Here is a 14,521-nt window from a genome sequence, read left to right as displayed (position 1 = left end):
TGCTTGGACAATCCACATCAGTGTCTGAGTAGCCTCTCACTCTCTTGTTATGTCAGGATTGAGAAGCAGGCATTTGAATGCATCTTAATGGATTTTCTGGTCCATCTTATCGTCTTGGCAGGCATATAAACGAACCTGAGCCAACCTAGAGAATATCTGAATCTTTCTCAAAATCCTCACAACCCTTGTGCCTTCCTAAATGCCCCCCCGAGAGTTGGTTCTTGTTCTTTTAGACTCCAGAATATGCCACTTTGCACCAGAGATCATTAGTCCATTTTCTCTGTCTGGAGGAATCTCTTCTTCATCCCCAGTTTTCAGGCATTCTCATTTACACTGAAGAAAAAAAGAAATGAAGGCTCAGAGTAAATAGGATTTAATAGTGAGAAGAAACCTTAAAGATCATCTAGGCCCAGATAGCTCTTTGTGGTTTGTACTATACTTAAAAAGGATAAACACTGGAGTAGCTGATTAGAAGTATACATACAAAATTGCTTACAGTTCTTCTGACCACCAAAGCATGTTTATAGCAATTGTTGAAATTATACAAGGAATGTAAGAATATTATCACATTAAAGCATTGAACACTTAAGAAAAAGTAAGAGATAGTCTTCACATCCCTTTTAATCTAATTGTGCTCTGATTTTTTTATTATGACAAAAAGAAACCCTTTGTGTGAGTGTAAAATTATGGGCCCTGCTTGGGAGAAACCTGCAGATAATCTTCAGTTCATCTTTGTCGTTTTTTATTGGGGAAATGGAGACTTGCCCGCTGTCATATGCTGTTATATAAAGTGTCAGATCTCAAAATGCCCAGTTTTAAAAAAAATTTTTTGTGTGCCCAGCCTTACATTTTAGAAATTTATTTCCAAACGTTGAGTATTGATTTATTTACTATTTTAATAAATTCTCTTAACATGTAAAATCTGATTCTGTTTTCATCTGATTATTTGTGAGAAATTATATATGTATACTGTGTATACATACATACACACATATATGTATGTATTTATTCATCATTGTATTTTGAGTTTAACAACCCCCCAAATCCAAACGCATTGCCGTCGAATCAATTCTGACTCATAGAAACCCTAAAGGGTAGAGTAGAATTGCCCTATAGAGTTTCCAAAGAGCAGCTGGTGAATTTGAACTGCTGACCTTTTGGTTAGCAGCTGAATTCTTAACCACTGTGCCACCAGTACTCCTTTTGAGATTAAAGCAGATTATATTCTAGGAATCTCATTTGTCATAAGTATGTTACATTCTATACTGATGGAGCCCAACAGAACTGTGAAATGATGTTTAGAAACTTTTCAAAGTTGAGTACTAGAGTCTACAGAAAAGCAGGGCTTTGATTTAGCCTGGGGAAAGAAGGTGCTTTGAGCCTCTAGAAATATCATGAGAAAAAATCTAATGATAAAAATAGTTGCCAAAATAATATGTGAGGAATTTAAAAGAGCTGAATGTTTTAAATCTGATCAAGTCCTAATGAGGCCAAAAGCTTACCAGGATACGAAGAGCAAAAAACAAAACCAGACCCCAAAAAACCCCCAGTCTTTGTTTTAAATATTGCTGAGGTGCTTTCTTTTGATTTCTCCTGCTTTTGGTGGCAGGTGGGAATGGTAGAATACCTAGGAAGGACAATGGGAGCTGTCTGTAAGTAAAGGGTTGGTCTTTGTTGATAGTGTTATTCTTTTTTGTGTTGCTCCACAGGGAGGTAGATTTTTTTCCTGTCAGAATTAGGAAAGAATTGTTTTGTTTAACAATTAGTTTCATTTAATAGTGAAATGACCTCTCTGGCGGAGAAATACTGCACATGCCCAGAACTCTTTAAGCTACAGTGAGGTTGTACTTAAGCTTTTGTGACTTTCACTATCTCACCAGAGCACAGCTAGAACAAATGGGGAGAAATATGATTTGAAATTAAGGCACAGTTTAGTAAAATGCTGCTTTCAAAAGTATTGATTTCTGATATTCTGGATTGTGGCAGCCCTCATGTCTTTAGGGACAAGTGGAACATATCAAGTGTCCTGGGTCTTTAAAATTAATTTGAGAATTATCTGAGCAGTGTATTTATTTGGCAGTTCAGAAAATTGTCAAAGTGACAAAAGGAAATATTTTTTGGACTGAGGATTTTTGAGGCATTAGAAAATCAAATTTTGGTTTCAAATTGTTTTGGGGATGGAGAAGAGGCTCCAGGCTCCTAGTTGACTAGAACATTCAGAGCTGTTTCAGTTAGTGGTTCCCAACCCTATCAGACTCAACATCCTCTTCATAATAACAGATATTTTGTAGTGCTTGTTGGCCATCCTGAAGTGAAATTCATAGATAAGTTAAATATCCTCATATGTAACTTTTGGCATAATGCCTCAATAAGGGAAAAAGAGTAGGAAAACTAACATCATTTCAATGCTAAATACTCAGGTACTATTAACTAAAAAGAAGTAATAAAACTGTGATATGTTTGCAAATGACTATGAATGTGACAGCTACAATGCAGACAGATACAGGTATATTGAAATTGTTATATAAATAACCATTTAAAGTGTTGCTTTTGATGTGATTTTCTGAAATAATGAACAGGTTTGGTAAAGTTCCTAACAAGACAGAGTATAGTTTTCATTCATATGGGAGTTGCATTCTTGGAAAATTGGTTGTTTATTAAAATAATAAAACCCAGACCCAGTGCCGTCGAGTCGTACAAGGTATATTTTGTGTTTATATGTAAAATGGAGTTAGATTCTAGGCTCAGAAGATTATAATTTGATTTTTCACCGACTTGACTGGATAATGGAAAGTGTTATCTGGATAATGGAAAGTGTTATGTGGGCCTGTTGTCCCATGTGGTCAGGTCCTGGGTTCTTAAGCAAGTGGGAACAGCTTTGAGGCCCTGGTAGTGCAGTGGTAAAGAGCTTGGCAAGTCACCAAATGTTGGCAGCTTGAATCCAGCAGCTGCTCCCAGGAAACTCCATGGGGCAGTTCTGCTGTGTCCTACAGGATCGGCCTCAGTCGGAATCGACTGAACGGCAATGAGTTTGTTTTTTTAGCATCCCTAGTCCATGCATACTAGATACCAGTAGCACCTGTTGTCATTGTGACAGCCAAAATCACTTCCACAGATTTACAGGGTATATCCTAGGGAGTAATACTACCCCTGTTTAGATCTGCTGAGCATGTGGGGCTTTCTCAATGGCGTGTATATCTGAGCATACCTTCCTCTTTCTCTCCTGCAATTCTCCCTCTCCCCAGCGATGATAGTGTGGTTACAATATTAAAAAAAAACCCTGCTGCCATCAAGTCAGTTTCGACTTACAGCAACCCTATAGGACAGAGCAGAACTGCCCCATAGAGTTTCCAAGGAGGTTCTGGTGGATTCGAACAACTGACCTTTTGATTAGCAGCCAAAGCACTTAACCACTGCTGCCACCAGAGTTTCCATGGACATGGAAAAAAAGTGTGCTATTCAACATTTTTTCTCACAGCATGTATAACCCTCTAGTATGTTTTATAACTTATTTATTATGTTTATTGCTTTTAATCTTTCTCCCTTTGTTGAAATGTAAGCTCTGAAAAGGTGGGCTCCCCCCCCTCCAGTTTTTTAAATAGTCTTTGTTCATTGCCTAAAACGGTGCCTACATAGCTGTTTAAACATTTGTTGACTGAATTAAAGAATATAACTTCAGCATTTTTTTTTTTTTACTTCCAACTGTATACTATATCGTTATGATACTAAATTGCATTTTATTTCTCTAACACACCATATTGCTTCAGAACTCTTTTCCATGTGTTCTGTCCACCTGGAGTCTCTTTTTTCACTTGGCAAATTAATACTAGTCTTTTTCATTAGACATCACCACCCATCCCATCCATAACGCCCGCTAATTGTATCTTCTGTGGACTGTCTTTTTACCTTCTGTTTACTTTTATGGTTGTGCTTCACACTCTGTAAGGTAATTTACTTGCTTTACATGTCTTTTTCCTTTCTATACTATGAACGCTTGAGGGTAAGCATCTTTATCTTTCTATTCCCAGCACCTAGTATAATACATGGTAAATTAAAGGTACTTACATATTGAATTTCAGCTTGAGATGGGTTTTAGACAGGATCTTTATAAAGTTCAGACATTCTGTTTTTTGTGTGTTGGTGGTTTATTCCTTTTCTCGCCAAACCAGGATTGCCCTTGACAGGGCTGAGTGATGAATATTTGTGAACAGTTTTATCTTGAACTTCCTAGTAGGAATGATTGACATATTACATTTTGATTGGCAGTCACTGGTTTAAACATTCATTTCCTATAGAATCAGAACTCCCCACTGGAAATTGTAGTATTTTCATGTCTAAAGAGCACATGAATTAAATGAGGAAATAGATGGAAAATGCACTGTAGCATACTAAATAGTTTAATAATAAATAAATATTTTTATCTGTCTACCTTTTCTTTCTGAGTTGGTTATATGGGAGAGAGAATACTAAATTTACTACTCTTTGAATTATACCTTGGTGTTTTTAACTGTTATTTTATATTCTCTCTGGGTCCATGGTAGCACCTATAGTTATAATGGAAGTCAGTGATAAAAACTGTACAAATTATTACTCTGTACATTTTTCCTTTAGCATTTTTTAAAAATCTCAAGTAATGAAAGTTTAGATTTTCAAGTTCAGCCCTCAAATGCTATTTATTTCTTGCTTAGTACACAGCTTACTGTGAGAGTAAGCTGCTATCAGGTAAGGATAGAGATCTTTGAATAACTAGGCCTTAACCGTGAGTATGAATAAATGAGATGGGTATTAATGCACTTGTCTAAGCAGTTATCTATTTGATAAAAATAGAAGCCTCCTGAAATCAATATTTGTATGGGCTTTTACTGTTTGCCAGGGGTTTTCCCTGTATGTTATCTCACTTGTTCTGCACTCTGAGCTATGTGATAACCTCATCATTTTATAATATGAATAAGCAGTCTCAAAATTTTATTTTTGCTCAAAGTCATAGCTAGTAAGTGGTAGAGCCAGGACTCAAACCCGAGTCTTCAAATGCAAAATCATTTATTCTTTCTATAACATGGTACCCAAGTATGATAGAAAGAACACTGTATTTTAATGTGGAAACCCTGGTGGTGTAGTGGTTAAGTGCTACAGCTGCTAACCAAGAGGTCGGCAGTTCAAATCCGCCAGGTGCTTCTTGGAAACTCTACGGAGCAGTTCTGCTGTGTCCTGTAGGGTCGCTATGAGTCGGAATCAACTCGACGGCAGCGGGTGGGTTTTGGGTATTTTAATGAGGTATAAATAAAGCAAAACTTTAATAAAGTGAACGTTTAACTGTTTGATGTTTTCTTATTAACCTTTAAACTATCATTCTTCATTGTTTAATAAACTCAGGATTTCACCCCAAAATGAATTGAACGCTAATTTCTAATTTTTGAGTTAAATCCCATTCATGGCAAGTCTGGGACTTAGCAATTCGGCATGGTTATAACCTTTTGGTTAGCAACCGAGCACTGAACCGTTGCGCTCTGAGCCAGGTTTTGAGGGTTTGCTAGCTCGTTTCTTTGAAGCTGTGTGCCAAGAAATTGAGGTCATAAGCCTGACCTTGGCTAGCTTTGCTCTTCTTCATGGGCATGGACTGTGTGTACTCTGAGCTTAGCTGACTTTTGGCAAATTTGCTCTATTGGTTGGGCGGACGGAGGCATCACTATGTGTACAAATCCCTTCCAGCTACTGGAAGCTATAGAAAGTAATTCAAAAGGGCATTGATTTTTTGAAAGGGAGCATGAAACCACATCTTGAAAGGACAGAATGTCAGGGACCCTCTTAACTTCCTTCCGTCCATGGATAGGAGGGAAGACCCACTGCTTCTCGTATTTTTGGAGTAAACAGGAAGTACCCAGATCAAACTGTCCCTCCCCAGCCTCCACAGTGTTGTTGACAAAAATGAAAAGGGACCCCAAAATTCTTTCCAACCTGAGTTCCCCCCAACAGTTAAAGCCTCACCCCCATTCTTTGCCATTAGACCTTCAAGATTAAGTTCCTTATTTCTGTTTATATGAACTACCACAAGAAGCCCAGGACTTCAGGGTCATTCCTCATCCTCATACAGCTCTGTCCTTCTATTTTTCTATCCAGACCCCTTGCCTCTCCCCTGCCCCTTCTCTGAACATTTCCTTCATCTTTTTGCTTAGATTGAAACTGGACTTTTTCTCTGATGACATTTCTCCTTGCTTTCTCCTTCAGCCTTCTCAGCTGGTATCTGTTTTCCCTCCCATATTCCTCATGCCACTTCGCCCAAAGATGGGGTAGAGGTCCTCCTTGCTCCTTATTGCTGTTTTCAGACCCCTCTCTTTCCTTCTTCCATAAAAACTTCAATTTTAAATCTCATTAGGCTGTATGTTGTTGTAATCATCTACAGATCACCTGCATCACTCCTCCTCATTTCTTTAATAAGATTTTCGCTCCTAGCTCATGGTCACTCTATCTAGCACTACTTCTCTGATATGTTATGGAAATTTCATTATCCGAATAGACGATTTTTCTAAAACTCTGGATTTCTATAATGATTATATGCTCTGTTCGGCCTTGAGGTACTTGCTGCCACAGTCATTTCCTAAACCTTGACATTACCATACCCATTGCCATTGAGTCGATTCCGACTCATAGCAATCCTATAGTACAGAGTAGAACTGCCGCATAGGGTTTCCAAGGCATTAATCTTTACGGGAGCAGACTGCCACATCTTTCTCCTGCAGAGCGTCTGTAGAGTCCGAACTGCTGACCTTTCTGTCAGCAGCCAAGTACTGCTAGGCTTTGAATAACTAGGCTTTAACCACTGTGCCTTGACCTTGACCTTACCAGTAGCTAAAATTTCTCCATAATCTCGATTTCAAGCATCCTGGCCACTACCTTATATCTTCCCAAACCACTCCTTCCACTACACCCAGTGAAAACAATTCTTCAGTCCCTCGGTTACCTATGGTCTCTTACCCCTACCACTTTTCACTGGTCTTCAGTAGGTTTATAATCACATCTTCGCACATTCCTCAACTCGGTTGACCCCTTCCTCTTGCTTTGTCATCCTTGCCTGGTGAAACTCCAGTGCTAGTTAAATCCACTCTCTTATCCGTGCCTGCCCTTGTGCATTTTAATATAGCTGGAGAAAAACACAGCCATACTGATTAGTCTCACTTTAAATTCAGAATGATGGATCTCAAGAAGGCCCTTCTGGTGTTCAGTGTCTCATTCTTTGTTCTCTTTCTTCAAACCACTCACATTTCTTCTCCCATTTTTACTCTTTGAGAAAATGGAATTAATCGGAAGAGAACGTCCACGAGCTCTCATACTCACCTAATTAATTCCCCCGGTTATCGTACTTTCCACGCTCTACTTGGTGAGTAGATGCCGTCCTCTGTTGATTATTCGTGAACATTGTTCCAGAAGTTCTTCCCCACCTCATGCAGCATCACTTTCTCCTTCCGATTAAACATTTTCCATCAATGAATACACATGCTCTAATTTATTCCATCTCAAAAAAAAAAAAAGCTCTCCTGACCTCACATCTCCCTCTACCTACTACCCTGTTTGTTTACTCTCCTTTACAATGAAACTCCTTGAAAAAATTGACTGTATTTCCTTTCTCTCATTCCTCTTCTCCCATTCTCTCGTGAACGCTCTTCAAGCATGTTTTGGTGCCACCACTCTACTCATACTGCTTTTGTCAAGATCACTGATGACCTCCCTGTTCCTAAATCCAGTGGCCGATCTTAGTCATCATCTTATGCTACACGGCAGTAGTAGGTGACAAATTTGATTACTGTCTCTTTGAAACACTCACTTAACTCCCTGGGTTTCTTCCCACCTCACTGGCTGCTTGTTCAAGTGCTTCAGAGCTCAGACTTCAGGTCTTGCTCTGTCCAGGTAACTCACTTGGTGAACTCATCCCATTTATGTCTTGACAACTCCCAGATTTGTATCTTGAGCCCACAACTCTCTCCTAAACTCTAGACTTAACATATCCAGCTGCCAGCTTGACATCCTCACTTGGATGTCAGTCTGACATGTCCAAAACTGAACTTTTCATCTCTCCACTCAAACCTGTACCTCTGACACTCTTTCTGATCACATTAACTCGCAACTCAAGTTTCCTAGGTGCTCAAGCCAAAAACCTTAAGTATTATCATTGGCTCCTCTCTTCTCGATACCTCACATCCAATGTGACAACGTATCCAATTTGACAGTCATTTCAGACTTCAAAATTTGTATGAATTGGACAGAATCTACTTTCATCACTTTTGCCATGGTCTCTGAAATAACAGCATTTCTGATTATTGAAATAACCTACCTAGTCTTTCTGCTTTTGTTCACTCTTGCCCCTACCTCCACACATGTATTTAAAAACCAGTTGCTGTCGGGTTGGTTCCAAATCGTGGCAACCCCATGCGTGTCAGTAGAACTGTGCTGTTCAGGGTTTTCAATGGCTGATTTTTTGGAAGTACACCTACTGCTTACTTATCGACTCTCTCCTTATCTGACATTTCACATTTGCGACAATAGTAAAAAATCTACCATCTGACTGTTTTGCATCTTAACAACATGCCTAGCAACAACAAATGCTGAGGTGTGAGGTGAGAGTAATGCTGGCTGAAGGGGTTAAGATTATGTGTCAGCTTGGCTGGGCCATGATTCTCAGTGGTTTGGCAGCTATGTAATGGTGTTTGGCAGTCATGTAATGATGTAGTCATCCTCCATTTGTGATCTGATATGGTCATCCTCCACTTTTGTATAATAACCTGGTCTTTGGGACCTAAATGTTGATAAGTGAGGAGTGGGTATAGATTGCCAGGCCTTTTTTCTGAGGTGCCTTTGGGTGGCCTTAAGCCTCCACCCTTTCAGTTAGTAGCTGAGCATGTTAACGGTTTGCACCAACCAATGACTCCACACATACACAGTGTCTATTCCTAAAGTGGCAACTGGGGTAATCCTTTTAAAACATAAGTCAGATTATGTCTCTATTTTTTCAAAACCCTCTAATGGCTTCCCAGCTCATTCCATAAAAATCAAATTCCTTATGATGACCAGCAGGGCTCTATACCAGTGCTGTCCAATGGAGAAATAATGCAGGCTACATAAGTAATTAAATTTTCTACTAGCCACACTATTAAAAATAAAAAGGAAACAGGTGAAATAATTTCTTATATTTTACTTAAATCAATGTATCAAAAATATTATTTTAATGTTTAATCAATATAAAAATTCTTAGTGAGATTATTTTACTTTTTTATATCAAGTTTTCAAAATAGGGTATGTATTTTACACAATTTGGATGCTAAATTTTCATTGGAAATACTTGATGTGTGTTTCGGTTTCATAAAAATTACCGTTGAAAAAGTAGATTTACATATCCAAGTAGTTCTAAACATTCTTAAGTTTCCTAATAACTAGTACAGTACTGGTTTTAAATTTTAGTTAAAATTAAATAAATTCAGTTCCTAGCCATGTTTAGAATGCTCAATAGCCATATAAGCTCCCCATTGCCATCAAGTCTATTCCAACTCCTAGCAACCCTATAGGACAGAGTATAACTGCTCCATAGGGTTTCCAGGGAGCCACTGGTGGATTTGAACTGCCATCCTTCTTGGTTAGCAGCTGTAACTCTTAACCATTGCACCACCAGGGCTCCATCGGCTATCATTGGACAGTACAGCTCTATACCATCTGGCACCTGTGCTCTGACTTCATCTCCTACCGCTTTCTCCTTTGCTCATTCTTTTCCGGCTCCAATGGCCTCTGGTCTTGGATCACATCAGACACTTCCCATTTCAGAGCCTTTGCATTCACTGTTCTCTGCCTGAAAAGCTTTGCCCCTAGATGGCTGCATATCTTTCTCCTTCACCTTCTTCAGGTCTCTGCTTAAATGTCACCTTCTTAAAGGGGCTTTTCTTCACTAATCTATTTAAAATTGTCTCCTGCATCCCCACTACACTCTCTGGCACCATACTGTGCTTTGTGTCCATAGCAGTTAATACCACCTCACATACTGTGTGCGCTTAATTCTGTCTCCCCATTCACCATGGTGTCAGCTCTATGATGGCAAAGATTTTTGCCTGGCTCTCTCACTGCTCTTAACCCAGTTTCTGGCACCAAAGAAAAAAACAAAAAACCAAACCCATTGCCATGGAGTTGATTTTCGACTCATAGAGACCCTATATGACAGAGTAGAACTGCCCTGTAGAGTTCCCAAGGAGCACTTGGTGGATTCAAACTGCCAGCCTTTTCGCTAGCAGCAGTAGCTCTTAACCACTACACCTCCAGGGTTTCTTGCATCTGGCACAGTACCCCATATTTGTTGAATAATGAATGAAAGAGAAAAGGAACTTGTAATTGCAAAATCTCAAAGAAATGCTGTTAGTTCAGTTTTTTTTTTTTTAATTTTTATTGTGCTTTAAGTGAAAGTTTACACATCGTCAGTGTCTAACACAAAAACTTATATACACCTTGCTACATAGTCCCAATTGCTCTCCCCAGCCCACTCCCTCCCTCCACTCTCTCTTTCCGTGTCCATTTTGCCAGCTTCTAATCCCCTCCACCCTCTCATCTCCCCTCCAGGCGGGAGATGCCAACATAGTCTCAAGTGTCCACCTGATCCAAGAAGCTCACTCCTCGCCAGCATCCCTCTCCAACCCATTGTCCAGTCCAATCCCTGTCTGAAGAGTTGGCTTTGGGAATGGTTCCTGTTCTGGGCCAGTAGAAGGTCTGGGGGTAGTTCAATTTTTTGACCTGAGATGTTTTTGCCAGCCCAGATCTAAATTTTCAGGGTTTTTTTTTTTTATGTATATATTCTGTTTCACAACTATATATGCTTAATCATTCTTTCTATATTCTTCTATGCTTTGTGAGATGTTTTGAACTAAGTATGAATGCCTTGGTCACATTCTGATGAATATTGAAGGCTAGCAGTCATATGTACCAATTGCCTTCTTTCCCTGTTAGGTGTCATCAAGTCGGTTCTGATTTGTAGCGACCCTGTGTATCACAGAACAAAATGTTGCCTGGCCCTTTGCCATCCTCACATCCTCCTTTCTCTAGCTCTTATGTTTCCATACTGCCATTTGAAAAAAGAGAGAAGAAGGCTGAGAGAGAAGGGGTGGGCTGATCTGCAAAGGGAAGCAGTGAAATATTAGGATCGTCCCGTACAAAGACGAATGAATATGTTAGGGGATATCAGGGCAGAAGCACACAGTAAAATAAGATTAGTAAGTGAATGTATTCCCTCAGCTCGTTACTCAGGCGGGTCAGAGAATCATTGTTTGTGTATATGACTGATGCCCTTATAGATTGTAAGCTTCCTAAGCAGGACTTTGCCTTAAAGTCCCGTTGTACTTTCTTTGGCACCTAGCATAGAGCTTTGACCGAAAGGCAGTCTGAGCTCTCAATTAGGGGCCACCTATTGGTTAACCTTTTACATTCTGTGGTCACATCTACACTCTTTTTCAGTGACAGCAATTGATATACTTGGGGATGGTATACATGTGTTGGCTTCACATGCCTGTGGCTGTGCTTGTAACATTGATTCCTTCTCTCTCCTCGTCCATCCTGGTGGACTCTTACTCATTTTCTAAAGCCAACACTTCTAAGAAGGCTTTCTTGATTTTCCCAGTTTATTAACCCCCTCCTCAGTGCTGCCTTTATGTTGTGAATACTTATGTTTTTGTATTTTTATAGGAAACACAAACATGCGAACACAAATGCAATAAAATATGAATTCTTGAGATCAGGGACTGTGCCTTACTAAATTTTTTATCTTCAATGCCTTCCTTAAAAAAAAAAGTCTGTTGCTGAGTAGATTCTGACTCAGTGACCCTATAGGACAGAGTAGAACTGCCCCATAGGGTTTCCAAGGAGTGGCTGGTGGATTTGAACTGCTTACCTTTTGGTTATTAGCCAAGCTCTTAATCACTGCGCCACCAGGCCTCCAGTGTTTTCCTTAGTGCCTTGTGTATAGTAGATGCTCAGTTAGTGCCTGCTGAATTGACTGAACCAGGGACAGAGAAGCAAAGAGAATTACTATTAGTGGGTGAAATGTATGTTTAAGATAATAATCTTAAGCCTAAGGGCTTTTTTTTTAACCACATTGAAAGGCAAGAGATGTAGAGCTACGGGGAGGGAGTGCTATGGGTAACAATAAACTCAAAAACCTGGATAGAAGGGAGACTAAGGGTCTCAGGTACTCAGAAGAACTTACTGTTAGAAAGCCAGGAAAACACATGTACTCAAATGGAGTGACAAAACTCACCAGTTTGTATTTCAGTAATACTAACCTTTTGGTTAGCAGCCATGGCACTTAACCACTACACCACCAGGGTTTCCTGATCTCATATAGACAGTTCTTAAAAGAGCATAATATTCAAGGTAGACACTTTTTACTAGTTAAGCTAAATCGCTGTTTGATTTTAAGAAGACATCAGGGGACATTTTCAGCCCCAGGTTTAAAGATTATCTCAGGGCAGTAGTCTCAGGAGTTCATCCAGCCTTCATAGCTCCAGGAAGTCTCCAGCCTTTCAGAACGTGAAATTCTGTTCTACGTTTTACCCCCTTTGATCAGGATTCTTCTATGGATTCTTTGATCAAAATGTTCAGTAGTGGTAACTGGCACCATCCAGTTCTCATGGCAAAGGAGGCAGTTGTTCACAGAGGCAGTTAGCCACACATTCCATATCCTCCCCTCCTATTCCTGACTCTCCTTCCTCTGTTGTTCCAGGCAAAAAGAGACCAATTGTTGTGCCTCGAATGGCCGCCTACAAGCTTTCAAGACCCCAGGCACTATGCATTTATTGAACTAGGATAAGAACAGAACCACTAAATATATTATTAGGCCAATTAACTGGGATATCCCATGAAACCATGAGCTGAAACCTCCAGATCAAGAAACCAAATCCCAGGATGTTTTTGGCTGTACGTAAGCAGGCTCAGCAGCTACTCTTTTTTTGTTGTTGTTCATTGTTCGTGTATCTTGTTACCAAGGGCCCCTTTATTGGTTCAACCCAACTGGATTCATGCCACCCAGTAAGACTATTGAGGCAGCCTGGAGTCACACAAGCAAATTTATTCTGCCAGCAGCTAGCAAAAGGAGACAGTAAGGGCTAGAACCTTTAGAGAGACTGTCTCACTGGTTTGGCTATGAGCCACATATTTAACGGTTTCGGCAAGGAGGGGAGGAGGGGTTTTAATGTTTATTCATGAGGTTTCTGGGGAGGGTGGAAAGTCCTAAGAAGGGGTTGGGTTATGCAGATACAGGTGTACACACAGGATTTCTTCAAAATGGAAGTCCTTCAATTCCCGTAACTCATTACGGGATGTGACGCAGGCACACTGTTTCTCTTTGTCACATTGCCCCCTTCGGCCTGCACGGGAAGGACAAACAGTGGTTGCTTTTACACACCTTCTGTTCCTGTGGAGTCTTGCAAGAACTATATTAACAGTTTATTTGCAACATTTCAGTTTGTACCACCCCTCAGCCCCTATCTCTTGCTCACAGGGAACTGTGTGTTCTGTTCTCATCTCCAGAGGTTGGGCCAGGTTGTTGACTCCACTCTCTGCCCAGCTTGTCTTTTTCCCCAGCCTACCTGCAAAAAGGGGGAAGGTGGGAGGAACCCAGCCGGCTGTGCTCTAACCTAGCTCTGTCCCACTGTCTCATTACCACACAACTTTTGCTAATACAGCTTTTTACAGGTGTTCAACTTACTGACAGCAATTAATAATCAGCTGTGCAACCCTACCCTTAATCAACATAGTATTTCCATCACCATTAAGACTCTCATTCCCCCTCCCTCCCACCCCTGATGACCACTAATTAACTTAGTTCTCTATACACTTGCCTTTTCTTGTTTTTTTATATAAGTGTGGTCATACAATATTTGTCCTTTTGTGGTTGACTTATTTCACTCAGCATAATGTCTTCAAGCTCCATCCATATCGTGGACTTCTTTTCTCCTGCTGGCTGAGTAGTATTCATTGTATGTATGTACCACATTTTGTTTATCCATTAATCCATTGATAGGTAGTAGTTTGTTGCCACCTTTTGGCTATTGTGAGTAGTGCTGCAATGAACATTGGTGTAGAAGTTTCTGTTTGAGTCTCCTGCTTTCAAGTCTTTTGAATATGTACCTAGGAATGAAATAGCTGGGCCATACGAGTTGGAATCGACTTGATGGCACTGGGTGTTTTTTTTTATGGTAGTTCTATTTTTAGCTTTTTGAGGTGATACGTTGTTTTCTTGATATATTTGTACAATTGTTTGGGTCCCTACTTAACATTTGATGACCTGGCATCTAGGTAAGGATCATGGGAAGCCTCATTTGTAAACCAAAGGATTGGGACAGATAATTATTAAGAGTCCTTCTAATTGTGATTCTGTTATCTTGACGATAAATGCAGGCTTTCAGGCTCCTAGAAAACACCCTGTTAACAGGAGCTTTAATGGTACCCTGGTGAGGCAAGAATTTCCATCAGTTTTGCTTGTTTACTTCCACTCTTTGGT

The 14,521-nt window shown here is 40.0% G+C and overlaps 1 protein-coding gene across 6 annotated transcripts in view; it reads left to right on the top strand.

Moving 5' to 3' along the window:
* The window catches only part of ARMC8 (armadillo repeat containing 8), a 179,786-nt gene that overhangs the window by 30,371 nt on the left and 134,894 nt on the right, over nt 1–14,521 (top strand). Inside the window, exon 2 of one of the 6 annotated variants that reach the window (XM_064277269.1) lies at nt 12,743–12,936. The exons of the other annotated variants lie outside the window; for them this stretch is intronic. Within the exon in view, the coding sequence (XP_064133339.1) occupies nt 12,925–12,936 (12 nt within the window). The 5' untranslated portion in view covers nt 12,743–12,924. The remainder of the gene's footprint in view (nt 1–12,742; nt 12,937–14,521) is intronic. 6 annotated transcript variants of the gene reach the window in all.

This window comes from Loxodonta africana, chromosome 26, assembly GCF_030014295.1.
Source record: "Loxodonta africana isolate mLoxAfr1 chromosome 26, mLoxAfr1.hap2, whole genome shotgun sequence".
Taxonomy (NCBI): Eukaryota; Metazoa; Chordata; class Mammalia; order Proboscidea; family Elephantidae; genus Loxodonta; species Loxodonta africana.
The sequence above is the reverse complement of the archived record's forward strand: the minus strand, read 5'-3'. Positions and strand labels throughout refer to the sequence as shown.